The 20,667-nt window shown below is 53.4% G+C and overlaps 1 protein-coding gene across 3 annotated transcripts in view; it reads left to right on the top strand.

Annotated features, from left to right (window-relative positions):
• Window positions 1-20,667, top strand: part of TXNRD2 (thioredoxin reductase 2) — a gene marked incomplete at its 5' end in the record, with an annotated part of 48,277 nt that overhangs the window by 2,163 nt on the left and 25,447 nt on the right. For 2 of the 3 annotated variants that reach the window (XM_080650165.1, XM_080650163.1), the window contains 7 exons: window positions 931-996; window positions 4,751-4,807; window positions 5,274-5,418; window positions 6,208-6,282; window positions 7,672-7,750; window positions 8,208-8,270; window positions 13,532-13,602. In XM_080650165.1, the coding sequence (XP_080506291.1) occupies window positions 931-996; window positions 4,751-4,807; window positions 5,274-5,418; window positions 6,208-6,282; window positions 7,672-7,750; window positions 8,208-8,270; window positions 13,532-13,602 (556 nt within the window). Of the gene's footprint in view, window positions 1-927; window positions 997-4,750; window positions 4,808-5,273; window positions 5,419-6,207; window positions 6,283-7,671; window positions 7,751-8,207; window positions 8,271-13,531; window positions 13,603-20,667 lie in introns of all 3 variants that reach the window. The other variant, XM_080650164.1, reaches the window with a different exon arrangement.

The raw sequence follows: 20,667 nt of genomic DNA, 5'->3' as shown, positions 1-20,667 counted from the left end.
CTTGGTGGGCACTGCTGCGGGTCCCCATGGACAGGCTGCCTGCAGGCCATGGACCGAGTGCCTGGACACAGCTCTGGGCGGCTGCTCCCCAGGCTTCCTCAACTGCGACCCAGGGCCTCCTCTAGGCCCGAGCTGCTGTGCCCCTGAGGAGCATAGGCCCTGGACTGTGGCCTGTGGGGCATCCACTGAGCTCAGGTCCTTGAGGGGCCTGGGGCTCTGCGTGTTTTCTCCATAGCCAGGGAGGTTGACGTGACTGCGAAAACAGCCGCACTCTTCTCACAAAGAGGCCCAGGCTCTGAGGCTCACTGGCCTTGGGTAGCAGACGCACGGACTGATAATTTCCTATTCTTTCTCCCTTCCTGGTGCTCTGGGCTCACATGGAAGCCATCTGAGTAACTGACAGCAGTTTAAGACCTCTTCAGAGTCTTTGATCCCGTGCCTGCGCTGGGTATCCCCAACTTGGGCCCTGGGTTAGAGCTCTCACAGGCTGGCCATCCATCCCTAAGGACACACCTGTCCTCACCTACTCACTCCATTCCCTTTCTCCGTGTCTTCTTTTTGGCTGTCTCTTGACTGCCTTCTATATCAGTAGTTTGCAGAAGAGACGAGCAGTCCTCTGTGCTGGGCGTGGGAGTGGAGGCTGCATGCTGCCTCTGAGGGGACACCACAGTGAGCCCCAAAGGCATTTCAGGGAGGAACTCAGGGCTGGGGAGGAGCCTGTATGTGCCCTTGACCGGAATTGAACCTGGGACCCTTTGTTCCGCAGGCTGACACTCTATCCACTGAGCCAAACCAGCTAGGGTAAGGGCCTGTGCCACTTTTAACCAGACAGGGCTGCTTGCCCTTTGGAAATTATGCGTTACCTTCTGGGATTGGTGCCCCAGGCTTGTCCTGCCCTTCCTTCTTACCCCTGTCCCCTTACTCCAGCAGGACGACCGGACTACGATCTCCTGGTGATTGGTGGGGGATCCGGTGGGCTGGCCTGTGCCAAGGAAGGTATGTGTCCTGTGTCCTGTGCTCTGATGGTGTCACCAAGTCTTCAGTGTCCCCTGGAGTGGGTGGTGGTGTTCTCCAGGGCTGAGTGATGTGCCCTGAGAAGCCATGAGCAGAATTCATTGTCTCCACAGCTGGCCTCCAGGGTTCTATCACTCTGCCAGGATCACCCCAGCAACCTTGTCACTGTGCCCTGCTCCCCACTGTACCCCAGTTATCTGTGCAGCACATGGCAGCCAGGTTGGAACCCCATGTCCGAGTCTGCCCTCCTCAGCACCAGCCCCAGGCCTCATGGGATCTCCCCACCTTGGGATATCTCTCCCACCACCCATGCCCTCCCTCACACTACTCAGCCCCCTGCCTCTTCGCTGTTTTGCAAATGCTTCCCTAGGTCCGTGTGGCCTTGTGCCATGCCCTGGCGGTTGCCCTGCGTAGCCTGCTCTTCACCTGCCCAGTTAGCTGTGAGGCTCACTCACCTCCCTCCAGTCTTTGTTGCTGAGATGGCCTTACTGCGAATTGTACCCTCCTGCATGTCCAGTTCCCATCACTGTCTCCGCTGTCCTGGTTCTTAGCCCTCACACCGTCCCGCAGACATCACGGTTTGTTGTGCTGGCTGTGTCTTGCTCTCCAGATGGGCCCAGGCCCCAGGGGCACTTAGTGAAGAGGTGTGCCGTAAACGGGCTGGACCCAGAGGCACCCTGAGACATCACGTGAGCCTCTCTCGCGTTGCAGTGTGCTGCTCCCCCAGGTGGGGAAAGACAGCCAGGGTTTCCCTGTAGACCCTGGCTCTGCTGTAGGAGTGCCCAGCAGTCTGCTCCCCAGTCTAAATGACAACGGGCAGATGTGGGAGAGTGAAGGGGAGGAGACGGGAGAGAAACAGGGCCCAAAGCAAGAGGGAGTTGAGCCGGCACCCTGGCCATGAAACTATGGCTCCCTTGTGGCAGATACTAGGTTTTAGAATCTCAGATGGTGTAAAGGAAATTCACTCTCCACTGCTCTTGCTCTGAGGGCTGGGGAAGGGGCCCAGCCTGCTCTGAGGGCCAGGAGCCTGGGAAGTCTTCTGACTGATTTGGGGGCTCACAGAGGGACTTGGGGGCTTCACTCCACTGGACCACTGAGCTACCCCAGGAAACAAACTGCAGTTGTCTGTCCCTTATAGCAGGAGAAAGCCCTGGACCTGTGTCCACTCCATTGTCGTCTCTCTAGAAACGTATCTCAACCCAAAACAGTTCCCAGGTCTGTCTGTGGCTTTTGTAACAGTGGCATTTTTTTAATAGCTTTATTGAGACATAATTAACAAATCGTATATATTTAAAGTGAACAACCTGATAAGGTTTGACATACATACACACCTGTGAAATGGTACCACAATCAAGATAATGTATCCATCACCCCTGTATCAGTGTGCTGGGGCGGTCATGACCAAGGTCATAGACCGAGCGGCTTAAACAGCAGAAATGTATTTCCCTATAGTTCTGGAGGCTGGAAGTCTGAGATCACGGGCCAGCAGGGTCAGTTTATTCTGAAACCTCTCTCTCTTTGGCTTGTACCTGGCCGCCTTCTCCTCGTGTCCTCACATGATTGTCCCTCTGCTGGTGAGTGTCTTTTTACATAAAGATACTAGTCAGGTCGTATCAGCGCCTACCCATATGACCTCATTTTAACAGGCCACCCCCGTAAAGGACCTGTCTTCCAGTAAGGCTACATTCTGAGATTCTGGGGGTTAGCACTCCAATTTGGGAGGGACACAGTGCAGCCCATAACAACCCTCAAAGTTTCCTCAAACCCTGAGAAGTCCTTCCTGCTCCCCCCTCCCTGCTGTATCCCCCAGCAAGCCCTGATCTGTGTTCTCTCACTATACATTAATTTGCATTTTCTAAAATTGTGTATAAATGGCATCATGCTATATGTATTCTTTTCTGGCTTCTTTCATGTAGCAGGATTACTTTGAGATTCATCTATGTTGCTGTATATATCCACAGTCCATTCCTTTTCCTTTTTCTTGTTGATTAGTATATATTAGAGTCCCGGTGCATGAAATTTGTGCATGGTGGGGGGGAGGTGTGTCCCCGAGCCCAGCCTGCACCCTCTCCAATCTGGGACCCCTCGAGGGATGTCTGACTGCCTGTTTAGGGTCGGGCCTAAACGGGCAGTCAGACATCCCTCTCACAATCCAGGACTGCTGGCTCCCAACTGCTCGCCCGCCTGCCAGCCTGATCACCCCCTAACCACTCCCCTGCTAGCCTGACTGATGCCTAACTGCTCCCCTGTCAGCCTGTTTGCCCCTAACTGCCCTCCCCTGCAGGCCTGGTCACCCCTAACTGCCCTCCCCTGCAGGCCTGGTCACCCATAACTGCCCTCGCCTGCAGGCCTGGTCCCCCACAACTGCTCTCCCCTGCAGGCCTGGGTTCCCCCCAACTGCCCTTGCCTGCAGGCTCAGTCGCCCCCAACTTCCCTCTTCTGCTGACCTGGTCACCCCTAACTGCCCTCCCCTGCAGGTTTGATCGGCCCCAACTGCCCTCCTTTGCAGGCCTGGTTCCTCCCAACCACCCTCCCCTGCTGGCCATCTTGTGGCGGCCATCTTGTGTCCACATGGGGGCAGCCATCTTGTGTGTTGGAGTGATGGTCAATTTGCATATTACTCTTTTATTAGATAGGATAGGATAGAGGCCTGGTACATGGGTGGGGGCCAGCTGGTTTGCCCTGAAGGGTGTCCCGGATCAGGGTGGGGGTTCCCTTGGGGCATGGGACGGCCTGGGCGAGGAGCCTGTGGTGGTTTGCAGGCCAGCCACACCCCCCGGCGACCCAAGCGGAGGCCCTGGTATCTGGGATTTATTTATCTTCTATAAATGAAACTTTGTAGCCTGGAGCGAAGGCAAGCCTCCTGCTCGCTCCATGGCTGCAGCCATTTTTGTTGGGATTTATTTACCTTCTATAATTGAAACTTTGTAGCCTTGAGTGGAGGCCTGGACCCGCCAGGGTGTGTGGAAAGCTTGGCTTCTTCCATCGCCGGGGGCAACTCAAGCCTCCTGCTCTTTCCAGCTACGTGGCTGCTGCCATTTTTGTTGGGATTTATTTATCTTTATAATTGAAACTTTGTAGCCTTGAGTGGAGGCCTGGGCCCCCCAGGGTGTGTGAAAAGCTTGGCTTCCAACATTGCCCGGTAAACCCAAGCCTCCTGCTGGTTCCATGGCTGCAGCCATCTTGGTTGGGATTAATTTGCATACTTGCTCCTGATTGGCTGGTGGGCGTGGCTTGTGGGTGTAGCGGAGTGATGGTTGATTTGCATATTACTCTTATTAGATAGGATCTATATCATATTTTGTTGGTTCATTCACCTGTAAATGGACATTTGGCTTGTTTCTAGTTTGGGCTATTGTGAACAGTGCTGCTATGAACTGTGTGTGTGTGTGTGTGTGTGTGTGTATGGATATATGTTTGTTTTTTTAAATACATTTTTATTGATTTCAGAGAGGAAAGGAGAGGGAAAGAGAGAGAGAAACATCAACACATCGATGGCACTAGTCTTGTGCTGAGTGTCTTGGGGTGGGAGGCGAGGGAGATCTGGGCCCAGAAGAGGGTTCCCGCCTGTGGGCAGCACAGCTGGGTGGCAGCAGGCAGTGGGAGGCCCAGGTGCAGAGCTATATGTATTCTTTTCTGGCTTTCCCACCTCTTCCGGGTCACATAGGCTCCTGGGGTCCCAGCCCCAAAGCAGCTCCCCAGTTGTGCCACCTGCCCTCTCCCCTTGTCATTCCAGCCGCTCAGCTGGGAAAGAAGGTGGCTGTGGTAGACTACGTGGAACCGTCCCCGCAAGGTAGGCAGCCCCCAGCTGGAGCCACGTGTCTTGGGGAAGGGGGTAGGGAAGGGCAGTTTCTGATACAGAGGGCAGCTGAGCCACCAGGCACCCTGCTTTCCAGAGTCTCCAGAGAGTGCCCTGTTTCCCTGTAAACTGCCATTACTTTAAAGTTCCTCCTTCTTATTTAAGAACGACTCTGGCCCTGGCTGGTGTAGCTCACCTGAGGGTTGCAGGCCCGATTTCCGGTCAAGGGCACATACCTGAGTGGCAGGTTCGATCCCTGGCCCAGTCAGGATTAACAACAACAACAAAAACCACACTAAAAAAGGACTCTGAACACAATTATACAGAGCAAAGCAGTAGAGCAGGGTCACCTGGCCATGTATGAGTTACAAACCACAACCTAAAGGAATTCTAAACTGTAGAAGAACAAGAAAGCCCTTGCCTGAATATGAATCTAAATGTGCTCTTCTCAACATACCAGGCACCCGGTGGGGCCTCGGCGGCACCTGTGTGAATGTTGGCTGCATCCCCAAGAAGCTGATGCACCACGCAGCGCTGCTGGGGGGCATGATCCAAGATGCCCCCCACTACGGCTGGGAGGTGCCCCAGCAGGTCCCGCATGACTGGTGAGGAGCCCAGCTGTTGTTCTCAGTGCCTTTCTTTCTTTCTTTCTTTCTTTCTTTCTTTCTTTCTTTTTAATTTTTATTTATGGTCTAAAGTTTTACATATGTCTCCTTTTTCCCCAGTTGACCCCCCTCCCCCAGCCATTCCCACCCTGGGCAAGCCCCCACCACCCCAGCCCAGTGCTTTTCTGCTACTCCCGGAGGAGGCGGAGGGTTATTCATCTGTTAACCTGCAGGGGAGCCTGCTGTCCCATGGGGCTTCTCACCCAGGGCAACCTTGGACCCCAGACATAGGGCAATGTCTGGAGACATTTTTGGTTATCACCAGAGGGGTGGGGATTGGGCGTGCTGCTACGTCTACTGGGTAGCACCCTGGGATGCTGCTAAAGGTCCTGCAGCACACGGGACACCCCCATATTGGATGACCTGACCCAAAGGCCAGTGTTTTGGGGTGGACGCCATTTTAGGTTTAACAGGCGGCGTCTGGTCCACTGAGAGCCACGCACAGGCCCCTTCGTGGTTCTTGGTGACCTAGACGCAGGGCTGCTGCCCTGTCCTGACTGACCTCTGTGGACCAAACCCCTGGTTCCCATGAGGCCAAAGGTCCACAGCCCCGAACCTGGGACAGTGGTGGTGGCCATGGGGGGGGGACATCATTTTTGACCATTTTTAGAAACACCTCTGTTTCTTGGTGTTTCTGTTAATGCACTATTTGCATCTAACAGTCTGTTTGGGACTCTACAGCTACCACTTCTGTGGTGGCTCTGGATGTTTTGTTTTGTGTGATAACAGGAGGAAAATGGCAGAAGCCGTTCAAAACTACGTGAAGTCGCTGAACTGGGGGCACCGGGTCCAGCTGCAGGAGAGGTACTGAGCCTCGCCGCCCCCTGGCCTTCCCTGGGTCATCTCAGACCTTGACAAGCCCCTACTCCTGGGGGCTCAGCAGCAATGAGATGAGAGTCCCTGCTCAGAGGGTGGAGCGTGCAGATAAGCAGCTGTCAGGCGAGTGCCCTGGGAGTGGAGGCTGCCCTGCGGGGTGGCCCAGCAGAGCCCAGAGCAGCAAAGTGTGAGGTTCACAGTGTACAAGGTTTAGCAAGCGGCCCTGTTCTGGCTTCTGGCTCTCTGGGCACGGCGACGAGGCCTGGCGCTGTGCGCTAGAGCCAAGGCCTGACGTGATCACTCCAGCCTGAGCCCACCAGGGCCCATCAGCCCTTTGGGATCCCCAGCTCGGATGTGGACATTTCCTCCCACTGAAGCATCTCCCATCCTTAGGGAGAGGTGCCTGACACTGTACTGACCCAGGCGAAGCTTTGCTCCTTATCCAGTAGTTCTGCCCTATGCCATGTGGGTCATGGAGGAGAGCCACTCCCTCAGAGGTCTGGTGGCCCTCATCTGAGCACCCTTAGCTTGGTCCCAAGGGATTTTCCTGGCCGTGCAGTAGGCAGCTGTTTTGTGCCCTGTTACCTAAGAAAGCTGAGCCAGGAGGCTGCTACCCTGGCTTCCCCAGGGGTCCCTCGGGGAGCTAGGCCACATCGTGTCATTTCTTCTCCGAATGGGGCTCGCTGTTCCCCAGTGCAGTTTTCTGGAGGCATCAGGCTCTGCCATTTGTTCTGTCTGACCGCGGGTGGGCACCAAACAGGCCAGGCACTGGGCTGGCTCTAGAGCTGCTCACCGAAGGAGGCTGGTGTGGAACTGTATCTGTGTCCTGCAGCTCTTAATGGGTTGTGGGTGAGCAAGGACTTCTGTAGGAGCTTCAGGTGGGACATGAGGCACAGGGCTTGGCATTGGGCAGAACGCCAGGTCAAGGTGGTGGGGAAGGCTCCCCAGAGCCACCTGGAGCCCACACCACAGCATAGCCTTTGTGGTCAGAGAGGGTGGGTTGCTTCTGCACACCCTGCTCCCGACCACCCTTGTGCTCCCGTCGGACCCATTTCCTCGTCTCGCTGTCCCTAAAGGTTGGGGGGCACTGCCTATCCTCTGGGCACTCTTCCTTGCCAGCGGGAAATTGGTGGTTGGGATGTTTTGGGGTAACTGGGTGCACATGGGGGTCTCTTCCTGGTGGGATGTGCCTGACCCCTCCGGGAGGCCGTGCTCCCCGGCACTGTTCTCTCCGCTCCCCCACCTGGACTGTGGGTGCAGGATGTGCACTGTGGGCCCGCGCTCACATTTTACCAGCCACACAGTGCTCCCTATTTAACCCCACAGGCGATGCTGAATTTGTAAAGGAAATGTTTGAAAATTCTATTTATTTTGCAGAAAAGTCAGTTACTTTAACATGAAGGCCAGCTTTGTTAATGAACACATGGTTCGCGGTGTCACAAAAGGTGGGAAAGAGGTGAGTCCCGACCGTGCCGCGGACCGAGGTGCTGTTCTCAGTAATCAGTGCTGCTGAGTGGACGAGACGGATGCCTCTGAGGCTGCTCGTCATTCTCTCTGAGGGATGAAGCGGATCATGGGCGATTCATGTGCCACGTGGGGCGACGCGTGGTGAGGCCATGGGTGGGGGGGGTGATCACACCCTTGCACAGTTTAGTGGGAACGAGACACCGGCAGGGTGCTTTGTAAACTATGAAGTGCTTGGAGTTAGAACAACTCCCTGCCCTCTTCTGCCTGTCCCTGGACCCTACTGGGCTCCCAGCTCCACAGGGCTCTGAGCTGCTGCCCACAGGGTCCGCAGTGCTGGGCAGGGGTTGCTTTAGAAGCGTGGGTCTCTGCCCTGGGGTACCTGCTGGCAGAGCTGTGGGTGACCACCATGTATCTGTCTGACCCTGGCTTTCTTGGTTTCTTCTTAGACTCTGCTTTCGGCTAAGCATATTGTCATCGCTACTGGAGGGAGACCAAGGTACCCCACGCACGTGAGTGCCCTCGAACACAGCCTTCCCTGCCGCCCTGCATGTTCATGGTCTCTGAGCTCACGTGATATGCTGTTTACTATGCTCATGCTTCCCACCCCAGCAGCACTCCCCACTCTTCCTCTTCTTTAAAAAAGGTTTTGTGTGCTTACCATCGTTACTTTCTATTTTCCAATTCTTTCTTAAATCCACTCTGCTGAATCAGGTCACCAGGACTCCCACACTGCTGAGTCCTAAGAGCCATTCTCAAGTCATTCTTAAAAAAAAAAAGTTTTTATTGATTTTAGAGAGAGAGGAAGGTGGAAACATCGATGAAAGAGAAACATCAATTGGCTGCCTCCTGCACGCCCCCTACTGGGGATCAGCCCGCAACCTGGGATAGAACTGGGGGCCCTCTTGGTTCATGGGTCAATGCTCAATCACTGAGCAACACCGGCCGGGCTCAGTTCATTCTCCAGCTGGCATCTGGGAACCGCCAGGCCTATTCTCCTTTATCTCAGGGCCACTTGTTCTGTCTCCTCTGTTGGTTCTTCCTTTTCTCTTCAGCCTCAGAACATTGCAACATCCAGGGCTTAAAACTTGTTCTTCCTCCTCCAAACCCAAATCTTTTTTTTTTTTAATTGACAAAATTCACGTACCATAAAACGTACCCTTTTAAAGGATACAATTCACTGGCTATTTCACAGAGTTGGGCAACCATCAATCACCACTACTTAATTCCAGAACATTTTCATCACCCCAAAATGAATCCCTATATCCCTTAGCAGTCACTCCCCATTCCCTGCTTCCATAGTCCCTGGCAATTAAGGGCCTGCTTTCTGTCTCTATGGATTTACCTGTTCTGGACATGTCACATCCATGGAATCACACACGGTATGGCCTTTGTGACTGGCTTCTGCACTTGGCGTAACATCTTCAGGGTTCGTTCCTGGTGCAGCCTGTATCAGAACTTCATCTCCTTTTATGACGAATAATATCGCATTGTATGTGTATGTCACGTTTTGTTTATGCCCTTGTCCATTGATGGATATCTGGGTTGTTTCCACTTTTGGCTTTTACAAATCATGCTGATGTGAACATCTGCATAGGAGTTTCCCTGTGGACTTAAGTTTTCACTTCTTTTGGGTATATATATATATATCCTATCTAATAAAAGAGTAATATGCAAATTGACCATCACTCCAACACACAAGATGGCTGCCCCCATGTGGTCAAAGATCCTGTCCCCATGTGGACACAAGATGACCACCACAAGATGGCCAGCAGGGGAGGGCAGTTGGGAGGGACCAGGCCGGCAGAGGAGGGAAGTTGGGGGCAACCGGGCCTGCAGGGGAGAGCAGTTGGGGGGGACCAGGTCTGCAGGGGAGGGCAGTTAGGGGCAAACAGGCTGGGAGGGGAACAGTTAGGCATCAATCAGGCTGGCAGGGGAGTGGTTAGGGGGTGATCAGGCTGGTAGGCAGAAGCGGTTAGGGGCAATCAGGAAGGCAGACAGGTGAGCAGTTGGGAGCCAGCAGTCCTGGATTGTGAGAGGGATGTCCGACTGCCTGTTTAGGCCCGATCCAGGTAGGATCAGGTCTACCTGGATCGGGCCTAAACGGGCAGTCGGACATCCCTCGAGGGGTCCCAGATTGGAGAGGGTGCAGGCTGGGCTGAGGGACACCCCCCTGCCCCCGTGCACAAATTTCGTGCACCGGGCCTCTAGTCCTCTAGTGTGTGTGTGTGTGTGTGTGTGTGTGTGTGTGTGTGTGTGTTTAACCTGAGGAATTGCTGGACTGTTTTCCAAAGCAGCTACACCATTTCGTATTCCTACCAGCAGTGTGTGAAGGTCATACTTTCTTGTTTCTTTGCTTGTCTCATAGTTTTTTGTTGATAATGGAACTTTTCATTGTTTAAAAATATATATTTTTATTAATTTCAGAGAGGAAGGGAGAGAGAGAGATAGACACATCAATGATGAGAGATAATCATTGATTGGCTGCCTCCTGCACACCCCCTACTGGAGATTGAGCCTGCAACTCAGGCATGTGCCCTGACTGGGAATCAAACTGTGACCTCCTGATTAATAGGTCCATGCTCAACCATGGAGCCACACCAGTGGCCAGGCAATAACAGAACTTTTCAAATTAAATAATATGTTCCTCTGGGAATCAAAGTCTCTCTCCGCTGTAGAATTTTGTGTATTGCTGTTGGATGACTTTTCTGAACTGATTTTGTAAAGTCTTTATCCTTTGTTGTGTGAGGCCACTGAATTCTCCGCTCAGTTAGCTTAGTGGTCAGCTAATGACAGAGATTGCCTTAAACACCTGGAAGTAAGAAATCTCCCGTCTTTGCCGAGGGCCCGTGGGCATTTTGAGGCATACCTCCGACACTGAGCCAGGCACGAGGAACTGCCTTAGCCCTCACTTCCTGCTGGGCCAGAGCCCGAGGTCAGCCAGAGGCTGGGAGCTCAGTGCCATTTCGGGCCTTTCCCAGGCACGTGCGCAGCCCAGTGCCGACGCCCGGCCATCTAGATCCCAGGAATACATTGGAGCTTTTGAAAGCCCCGATGGATGCCTGCTGCCCCAGCTTTTCCTTTTCCGCTTTTGGTTAGGCCAGTGGTCGGCAAACTGCGACTCGCGAGCCACGTGCGGCTCTTTGGCCCCTTGAGTGTGGCTCTTCCACAAAATACCACAGCCTGGGCGAGTCTATTTTGAAGAAGTGGCGTTAGAAGAAGTTTAAGTTTAAAAAATTTGGCTCTCCAAAGAAATTTCAATCGTTGTACTGTTGATATTTGGCTCTGTTGACTAATGAGTTTGCCGACCACTGGGTTAGGCTGTTGTTTGCGTCAATTGTTATCCATCACCGGAGGCAGCCGTGATGTTCCGTCACGGGGCAAATCCTCCCCAGGGAGGGTCTTTCAGCGCTGGGCGAGTTCGGGGGAGGTCAGAGGAAGACCAGCCCACTGAGTGGGAACCCCCGGCAAGGCCTGCCATGGCTGCTCCTGGGGAAGGAGCTTTGAACAGGCTCCAGCTCCGTTCTGCTCTCTCCGTACTGTCATTTTTCAAGGCTGCCACTGAGCTGGGGGATGGGACTAGAGTAAGTTAATGTTCCACAAAACTTACCATTCTTACCAAGTTTCAGCCATTTTTCTTGACTTAATGTTCCCTGTGTTGCCACAAGCCTTCGGTTAACTTCCGGAATTATGAAAAACTCGAATCTGACCGCTTTTGCCAGTTTTTTTGCTGTTTTTATGGAGGGGTGGACCTTGGGAGGCCCTCAGTCCACACCCTTTTTGCTGACGTCACCTCCTGGCCCCGTCGTATGTGTGGGGGCTTCTCTGTCCTCCCTGCTACCAGGAAGGTGAGCTGAGGAAGAGGCCCCCGGTGGGGTGAGGCAGAATGGGAAGCGGGAAGGGAGGACAGAGGGGTTTGGTTGAGCCACATCCTCGAGGGTCTCCCAGGTCCCCAGGAAGTGGGTGCTGCAAGCGCTGAACCTCCACATGGGCCGCAGCAAAGGGCACAGGCCCACAGGTCCCACGAGCCTGGAGGGCTCCTGCCTCCTACCGAGACCCAGATGGAGCATGGATGGAAGAACAAGGGCTGGTCCTGTTTCCTCTCAGACACCTAAACCAGGGGTGGGCAAACTTTTTGACTCGGGGGCCACAATGGGTTCTTAAACTGGACCGGAGGGCCGGAACAAAAGCATGGATGGAGTGCTTGTGTGAACTAATATAAATTCAAAGTAAAGGAGCGGAGGGGAGAGCAAGAGAACCGGATAGAACAGCCGGATCCGGCCCGCGGGCCGTAGTTTGCCCATGGCTGAACCTGAACCTCCAATTTCTGTTCTGTGCTTTCTCTGGAAACGGGGCACCGAGGGAAAAGCACGCCTCTGTCCTCAGAGACCACTGGTTCCCTTCTGCTGTCAGGCCAGCAGGAGCAGCCTCGGGGCTGGCCCTGGGGCAGGCTGCTTGGCTCCGTGGGATGGCAGGGCGCTGTTGTTCAAGGTAGCTACAACAGAGAGGGGCAAAGCGGGTGACTGTCAGTGACCCCCACCCAGCCTAAAGCCCCAGGAGCCAGACAGTCATCTCAGCTCCTTTGAGGCCCAGGGCGGAGCTGCACACAGCCCCACACCAGGGCGCCCTGTGGAGGGCACTGGCCTGGCTCCACCCTGCTGGGCCTCGGCTGGCTGGGCAGCTGCCCATGTCTCTGTTTGCCCAGAGGGAGATGAGGCAGGAGCTGCGGGTCCTGGTCCCGGCTGTCCTGCTCTCTGACACCTCACCCGGGATGACCCTGCTGCCCACCCCCCTGGGTGCCTGCCAAGACTTGCTTGTGTTTCAGTCCCTTTGATTTTCAGACCTTTCGGTTTCCCTTCAGCAAACCCAAGAAATCCCTGACTTTATTTTTTTTGCCAGTTGGAATCATAAACTGTTTGAAATCCATTTCCTCTCCACCAGCACATCTTACTCTCACAGGCCTGAGGGAGTGCTTGCCTGGTGTCTTTTTTTTTTTAAAGTATTCTTTTTATTTATTTATTTTTTATTTAAAAATATATATATATTATTGATTTTTTACAGAGCGGAAGGGAGAGGGATAGGGAGCCAGAAACATAGATGAGAGAGAAACATCCATCAGCTGCCTCCTGCACCCCCGACTGGGGATGTGCCCACAACCAAGGTACATGCCCTTGACCGGAATCGAACCTGGGACCCTTGAGTCCGTAGGCCAACGCTCCATCCACTGAGCCAAACCGGTTAGGGCTTGCCTGGTGTCTTTCCACTTGCTCAGGAGCCCCTCACCAGGCCCTGCTGGGATACAGGAGGACCCATATAGTTCCTGAGCACGGCCACCTGTGCTTCCCCTCCAGGGCAGAGACCATTGGGCTTTCCCATCCAGCCTTCAGCCTGGTGCCCTTGGAGATGGCTTGCTCCCCCACCCCTGCCTCGCTTCCCCCTCCCCTCCCCGTAGCTCTGGGTCCGGAGGAAGTTGGGGGTCCTGGAGAGTGGAGAGGAAAGAGCTGCTGGCCGTGCCCTGGCTCTCTGGTCACCTTGCACATCCAAGGAGAGGCAGTGCTTTCATGCTGGGCAGATGGCACACCGAGTTAGATACAGACAGGTCACCTGTCCCTAGAGCCACAACCTGAAGAAGTCTGTGGAGCAGGAAAGTGCACCCACAAGTGGGCTGGGTGGGTCTGGTTGTGTTGTGTCTACAAATGGGTGTCCCCTTGGAGGAAGTCTCTAGGACAGGTCCAATGACATTCTCTCACATTGATCCTTTTTTTCTGGGTAGATTGAAGGTGCCGTGGAACATGGGATTACAAGTGATGACATCTTCTGGCTGAAGGAATCCCCTGGAAAAACGTAAGACGTGATACATGCCCAAGTGGGGTCCCCTTTGTTCTTTCTTAAACATCAGGGCCGTGTAGAATACTGTGTGGTCCTCTCTCCGAGGGCATTGCTCCCATCTCCCTGAGAGGAGGACAGAAAGCCCATTATTTGTGCCCCTTAGATGGGTTGTTGACACATCCTGTGACTATCTTGGAAATGATGGCACATGTGTCACTAAGTGAATCCAATATTGTCTAGGGCAGTGGTCGGCAAACTGCGGCTCGCGAGCCACATGCGGCTCTTGAGCCACGGTTTGCCGCTCTGTTGGGTTTGCCGCTCTGTTGACTAATGAGTTTGCTGACCACTGACCTAGACTCTCGATTCCAATAATTACAGGCTGTTGTTGTTCCTTGTGATTAAGCCCCTATCCCAGTGGTCGGCAAACTCATTAGTCAACAGAGCGGCAAACTACAGTTTGCCGACCACTGGTCTAGGGCAATGGTTTTCAAACAGGTTTCCCTGGAGCCCCAGGGTTCCAGTGGGTCCTGTCAGAAACATCAGAGAGAGGAGCATTCAAGCAGGGAAAGAGGTTCAGGTCATCAGGAAAAGCCCTCAGCCCCTCTGGCCTCAAACTTTTCTACTTTCACCTGGTTCGCACCTTGGACTTCCCTGAGATCTCGCAAAGAAGGTTCCAGAGGCCTCAGAAACCACATCCCAGTTGTGGAAATGAGATCGGTGAAGCATGTGAGTGGTTTTATATTTCCCAAGCAGATGGAAATGCACTAAGTTCATTTCCTGCATCCACAGAGCTGTTCTAGGTCCATAGAGCTCCTGCCTGTAGGTTATGGAGGGGACTTCATGCTCATGCCAACCAAAAAGACCACCAGAGGGCGACAGAGGCTTGGTCGTGAGCAGCACTGGGCTGCCTTGGGACTTGCCTACAAGGAAATGTGGGTGGAAAAATGTGTCCAGAGGTGGACAGGCATGTGTGCACAAGCATACATGTGAGGCGTGTGTGTGTGTTGTGTGTACATGGGGAGTGTGTGTGCATGTCACGATGCTCTGCTCACCATCATCATTTCCTGTTCACCAAGCATCTTTGTTCAGGGCAGAGGCTGGATTCCCTTGAATGGATATATTGTAGTTTATTTTATCTTTTCACCGTATTGGAGCAACTCAGTAGTTTCTCTTTTTCATTGTTATACAATGTTGCAATGGAAACCGTTGGTGTGCATCTTATATACCATCATAAGTACTTCTTGTTCTTCTTTTTGTTAATCTTCACCTGAGAATATTTTCCCATTGATTTTTAGAGAGAGTGGAAGAGAGGGAGAGAGGCAGAGAGAGAGACACATCGATTGGTTGCTTCCTCATGTGCCCCAACCAGGGCTGGGGATTGAGCCTGCAACCAAGGTATGTGCCCTTGACCAGAATTGAACCTGGGACACTCTATCCACTGAGCCAAACCGGCCGGGGCGTAAGTGCTTCTTATGTGTAACATATACCTGAGGGTGTTTCACAAGTAGAAACCCGAGGTCCAAGGCAGATGCCCTTCACACCTTCACACATCAGCTGACATGCTCCCTCCTGGCGGGCTGCTCCCTGTTATACGGGCACTTCTGCCTGCTGTCTCCGTCCTCATGTGGGCACCAGCTTTTCCACAGGCATAGAAATGAAAGGAACCTCTCCTGCCCCCATCAGGTGAGCACCAGTGGCTTCTGCCCGAGGCACGTCTGGGTCCCTCCCCGATCTGCGCTCAAGCTCATGCAGGTTTGTGTCCCTCTGTCCATCACCTTCCACAAGCACCCCCAGGCTGTGGTTTGTCTTTTGACTTAAAGGTAGTTTTTCATGCAGAAATTATTAATTTTTATGTTGTCACATTTATTCCTTTTTTTTCTCTTTATGCATAATTTCTGTTCTTTTATCTTTGACTACCCAATAGGTTAAACATGACCTGGTTTTATTTGCATTTGCTCTTATTAGTAATCTTTTTGTGTATTTCTCGGCCATTTAAAATGGAGTATCTGTATGTGAGTTTGTGTGTGAATGTCGGTGTGCCTGCGCGTGTGTGAATTGTTAGCTTGGTCCTTGGCCTGCTTTCTATCTGGTTTTCTTTTTCTTCTCTTATCTCTTATCTTCCAGCTGGTTTGCATATTAGGACTGTGATCCCATGTCGTTTATGTTGCAGACTTTCTCAGCTTGTCATGTCTTTTAACTTGTGCAATGTACAAATGTTTTTTTTAATGTAACTTAGATCTCTTTTTACACTTAATGGCTTTTAGATTTATTGCATGTTCAGGAAGGCCTTCCCTACCCCCAAGATTTTTTTTCTTTTTCTTAAAAAAAAAAAAAGCTGCTGGCCCTGACCGGTTTGGCTTAGTGGATAGAGCGTCAGCCTGTGGACTGAAGGGTCCCAAGTTCTATTTCAGTCAAGGGCATGTACCTTGGTTGCGGGCACATCCCCAGTAGGAGGTGTGCAGGAGGCGGCTAATCGATGTTTCTCTCACATCGTTGTTTCTAACTCTCTATCCCTCTCCCTTCCTCTTTGTAAAAAATCAATTAAATATATTAAAAAAAAAAAAAAAAGCTTCTGTATTTTCCCTTAGGACTTCCACCCTTCAGCTTTGCCTTTGTGTCCGGGGTGTTTGCAGTTCATCTGTGGTGTGGTGGGGTGGTGACCCGGCTGCTGGAGTCCAGCATAGCTGGCCGCTCAGCCCCTCGGGACAATCTGAAAGCTTCATCCAGGAGTTGAGTCCCTGTTCTGCCCTGGCTCTCAACTCCGCTTTTCCTGTGGCATTGGCGAGAGTGCCTGGCATCGTCTTCAGAGGGGCAGGGTGGGAGGCCTGGGTGCAGTGGGTACCGGCGGCACGCGGCGAGGTGGTCCTGGCTTGCACTGCTCCTCTGTGGCCGTGTGCTGGGGGCCGTGGCCCATTCGGCCAGGAAGACACGGCCCCAGATACTTTGGTCGGGAAAGAAACTGTAGTGTTTATTTTCTTCAGAAGGAAAAAAAAATTTAGAAGATTTTTTTTTTTAAACAAGCTCTTTCGTTTAGAAGGAATCTAGGTATGTTATTGTTTAAGAAAAAAAGTGTTTGCAATGTATCAGTCACCCGTTTCGTTCTGAGCATGATTTATGTGAGGAAATGGTTTTTTTAAAAAATTAAGCTGGAGATATATCCCTGTACGATGCTTCTGTGAAAATGCAGCTTTTGTCCGGTGCTGTTAATGCAAGTTGTAACAGTGTGATATGGGAGTCAGTGTTTACATGTTACATTCCTCCGCGCAGTCAAAATAAGCCCGCAGGGTCTACAGTAGCATTTCTGTATTTTATCAGCTTGGGCTGGGGCTGAGGGGGAGGCCTCTGCTCACACTTGGAGGGGCTGTTTCTGCCAGATTTATTTGCCTTATAAATATTCCCTGTGTTTATTTTAACTCGCCTTTAAAATGGAGCTGAAATTAATATGGACCTGAGGGCTGCCCCCTGGCCCCAAGTGCCTCCCGTCACCGGGCGGGACGTTTCTACTTGGCCCCATCAAGGAGGCCAAGCTGGTGGCCGAGGGTGCCCGAGCGCCTGGCCTCCTCCTGCAGCGGGTACTGTGTCCTCTGAACAGCTCCCCAAGGCCCGTTGGAGGCTTTGGGTGGCACGCCAGGCCCCAGCTTTCTCATGGATTCCGCTGCACGTACAGGCCTCCCTCTCCCGTCTTCCTGTGATGGGGCCTGGGCAGCACGAGACCTTCCATGGTGCACGATGACCAGTAGCTTCAGATCTGGCCCGTGGAGCCCACGGTGGGGCCTGCGGCTTTCAGCCTCCTGCATTTGCTCCACCACCTTTGTTGCTCTTTGGACCCCCCACAGCCACAGTGGTGTCCTAGCCTCATGGACATGTGAGGAGACCCTTTCGTCCTTTGCTTGTGTCCAGGTCTGAGGAGCCCAGGGCTAATAGATGGCAGAGGGGGTGGCCAAGTCGGAGCCCAGTCGGAAAACAGTCAACACCCTCACTACACAGCTGGGTACCTGATTTGGATCTCCTGGCGGTGACGCGTCCCGTGTAGAGGACTCCAGCAAGTGCAGCGTGAGTTCCCGAGTTCATGGGCAGGACCTTCGGAGGCCCGGCGGGCTGGGCCAGCACATGCGAGACCTGAGGCAGGCTGTATAGGTTGGCATCTTCAGCTCTGCCGCCTGAATGCCAGCTTTGTGTCCGGCTTGTGTCCCTTTTCCATTCTTGTTTCTTTCTCTCTCTCTCTCTTTTTTTAAAAGATATATTTTTATTGATTTCAGAGAGGAAGGAAGAGGGAGAGAGAGATAGAAACATCAATGATGAGAGAGAATCATTGATCGGCTGCCTCCTGCAAACGCCCTACTGGGGATCAAGCCTGCAACCTGGGCATGTGCCCTTGACTGGAATCGAACCTGGGATCCTTCAGTCCATAGGCTGATGCTCTACCCACTGAACCAAACTGGTTAGGGCCTTATTTCTTTATTTTTGTGTGGAAACCCAGGATGGGTTGAAGATGCATGGATGATTCTGGAGGAAGGAAGGAGTCCTCTGGGCTGGCAGGAGCCCTTTGGGAAGGAATGGGCAGGGGAATAATGGCCACTTTGGGAAGCTGTCCCCAACCGGTGGAAGAAGTAGGGGCACAGAGGGGTGTACAGGCCTGCCTAGGGAGGCCCAAGCCCTGCATGGCCCAGTCATTCAGCTGGGCAACCCCTGGGCACGTGGGGGGAACATGGAAGGGGAGAAAGGGGCCCACTCCCCACAGCTCCTGGAATGATGCAGGTACTGGGGTATCTAGACCCCAGTGCCCCTGAGGCAGCCGGGCTCCACCTCGATCCACGGCCCCAGCATGTTTGCTTGTTCACATGGAGGGCCATCTCCCCTTAGAGGCCTTTTGGCCCCAGGCAGCCTGGTTGGGACTTGAGCACAGCCACCCAACCTGCTCAGGCCCAGGACCATCTGGTCCCTACGTGTTGCAACTGTTTGCGTGCCTTCAGGGTAGGCAGTCAAGGTCACTGTACTCAACCCCCTTGGCTTCCTGGCCCAGCTGCTCAGTCCTGCTGCCTGGGGCTCACTCCGGGTTTGAGGTCAGCTCTCTGCAGACCTGGCTCTGAGCGAGAGCTCTCGGCTGACGTCAGTGTCAGAACTTTCTCTAATGGCAAAGAGGACTTGAATGAGACCAGAGCCACCGGGGGCGGCTCTTCTCCCATGTGGGACCCACCAGGCAGCAGAGTTGTCATGTCCAGATGGGACCCAGGACCCTGTGTTCCCACTGCCACTCGGCCGCCTGGGTCTCCTTGAGGGCCTGCAGAGGGAGGCGCTGTCCAGCCTGCCCCGCATGGCCCAGCTTGCTTTCCAGCCGGCCTGACCTCTGTCCTTGGGCCCCAGAGAGCGTGAAGCAGGGAGAGTTTGTGACTTGGGCTGCCTGTCAGAGTAGGTCATGGAAGGAGCTTTTGTGTGACCCTTGTTGAGTTCAGAAGCTGATTAGGTACTGTAACTGCTTTTCTCTCTTCCTAAGAGCAAGAGAGAAGAATGTAAATTTTATTTTGCTAAGCACCACAGTCATTAATTTAGGAAAATTCACTGCAGCCTAATTTTTCATTTTCTGCCTAACTTCCATGTTTGTTTAGCTTGAGCATGACATCCTTAGTCCAGCAAAGGGAGGCGAGCCAGCAGCTTGGACCTGGCTACCGGCTGGAAAGCACTGCTGCCCATCTCCCGGCGCGTGTCCCTGTGACTAAGTCGTGAAGGGCTCAGGGGCTGAGGAGACACCTCCTCAGGGCGGCAGCAGTTGTGGGGCCAGAGCCTGAGGTGGCATCCGTTGTGGGGCCAGAATGTAGAGCTCCGGGCCTGGTGGAAGTGGGCCCAGCAACAGGCCCTGAGGGTGGGAGGGGGCTGGCCCACACGGGGGAGGAGGCCTTGGGTCCCCCGCCCCCGTGCTGCCTCCCTAGGGCCTGTTTGGCATTTCCTGCGCTGGCAGGACTGCCAAGGGGCCAGGTGCCTGCCGCGAGGCCCTCACTTTGTGTGGGTATTCCCCTTGGGGAGCAGATCAGGGGCCTTCAAACTCGAGAGGCAGGTGGAGAGCTCTTTAAGCCAGGGCTTCCCGGGCCTGAATTAAGGCTTTTGTTTCTGTTTCCCCCCCATTCAGATCTTGAACAAGAAAGCCTGCCCTGTGATTAGGCTAATCCCGCGGTAGCTATACCTTCGTGTAAAATGTTTGCACACACAAAGGCACAGAGAGTAGGACTGCTCAGAGCACCAGGGAAATGGAACCAAGGCCTCCAAGTGCAGATGGTGACTTCCGGCGTGGGCTGATGGCCTAGTCCTGGGCCTCCTAATGCAGAGATAGGCAAGTTTCCAGCCCTCAGAAGCTCACTCCTCCCGCCCCAGGTACAACAAGCTGGCCCCCGACTTTCGCTGCCGGCACTGCTGTCCTCCCGTGGCCGGCCAGGGCCAGCGTTGGTCACTGACACGGCACCCGGGCTCAGCCCCATCACCCTCAGGCCCCCATCCAGGCCGAGCATGTCCTCGGTGGCCAGTGGAAGCTGATCTGCAGTTTCAAACTTACCAATCAAAACGAGAGGGCGCCCCTGCCTCCTGGCACTCTCCCCACTCATGACCTGGAGGCTGCACTTTGGCTCCATCTCGTTCTTACTTTAGTCCATTTGAAGGGGTTCTCTGGCTGAGTTCTCGAATCCTTCATTCTTCAGGGAATAAGCATTATTTGATAAATTGGGGTACCGGGTGGAGTGAAAACCAAGATGGTTGATAATTCTGCCTCATGAAGGCAGGAAGAGGCCCAGAGCCACCCGTGGCACATGTGGGATGCGTGCTTTTGTTTGTGGGATTTCAGCCGCACACATTTGGTCAAGGACATGCCCTTCGGAAAGGCCTTCCTGGCTCCTGCCTCCTCCCAAATATGCCCCCTGTTGGCGACTCGGACCTGGTGGTCCTGGGGTTGGGAGCACCGTGACTTTTTTTTTTTTTTTTTTTTTTTTTAAATGTATTTTATTGATATTTTACAGAGAGGAAGGGAGAGGGATAGAGAGTTAGAAACATCGATGAGAGAGAAACATCGATCAGCTGCCTCCTGCACACCCCCTA

Source organism: Plecotus auritus, assembly GCF_963455305.1.
Source record: "Plecotus auritus genome assembly, chromosome: 13".
Taxonomy (NCBI): Eukaryota; Metazoa; Chordata; class Mammalia; order Chiroptera; family Vespertilionidae; genus Plecotus; species Plecotus auritus.
The sequence above is the reverse complement of the archived record's forward strand: the minus strand, read 5'-3'. Positions and strand labels throughout refer to the sequence as shown.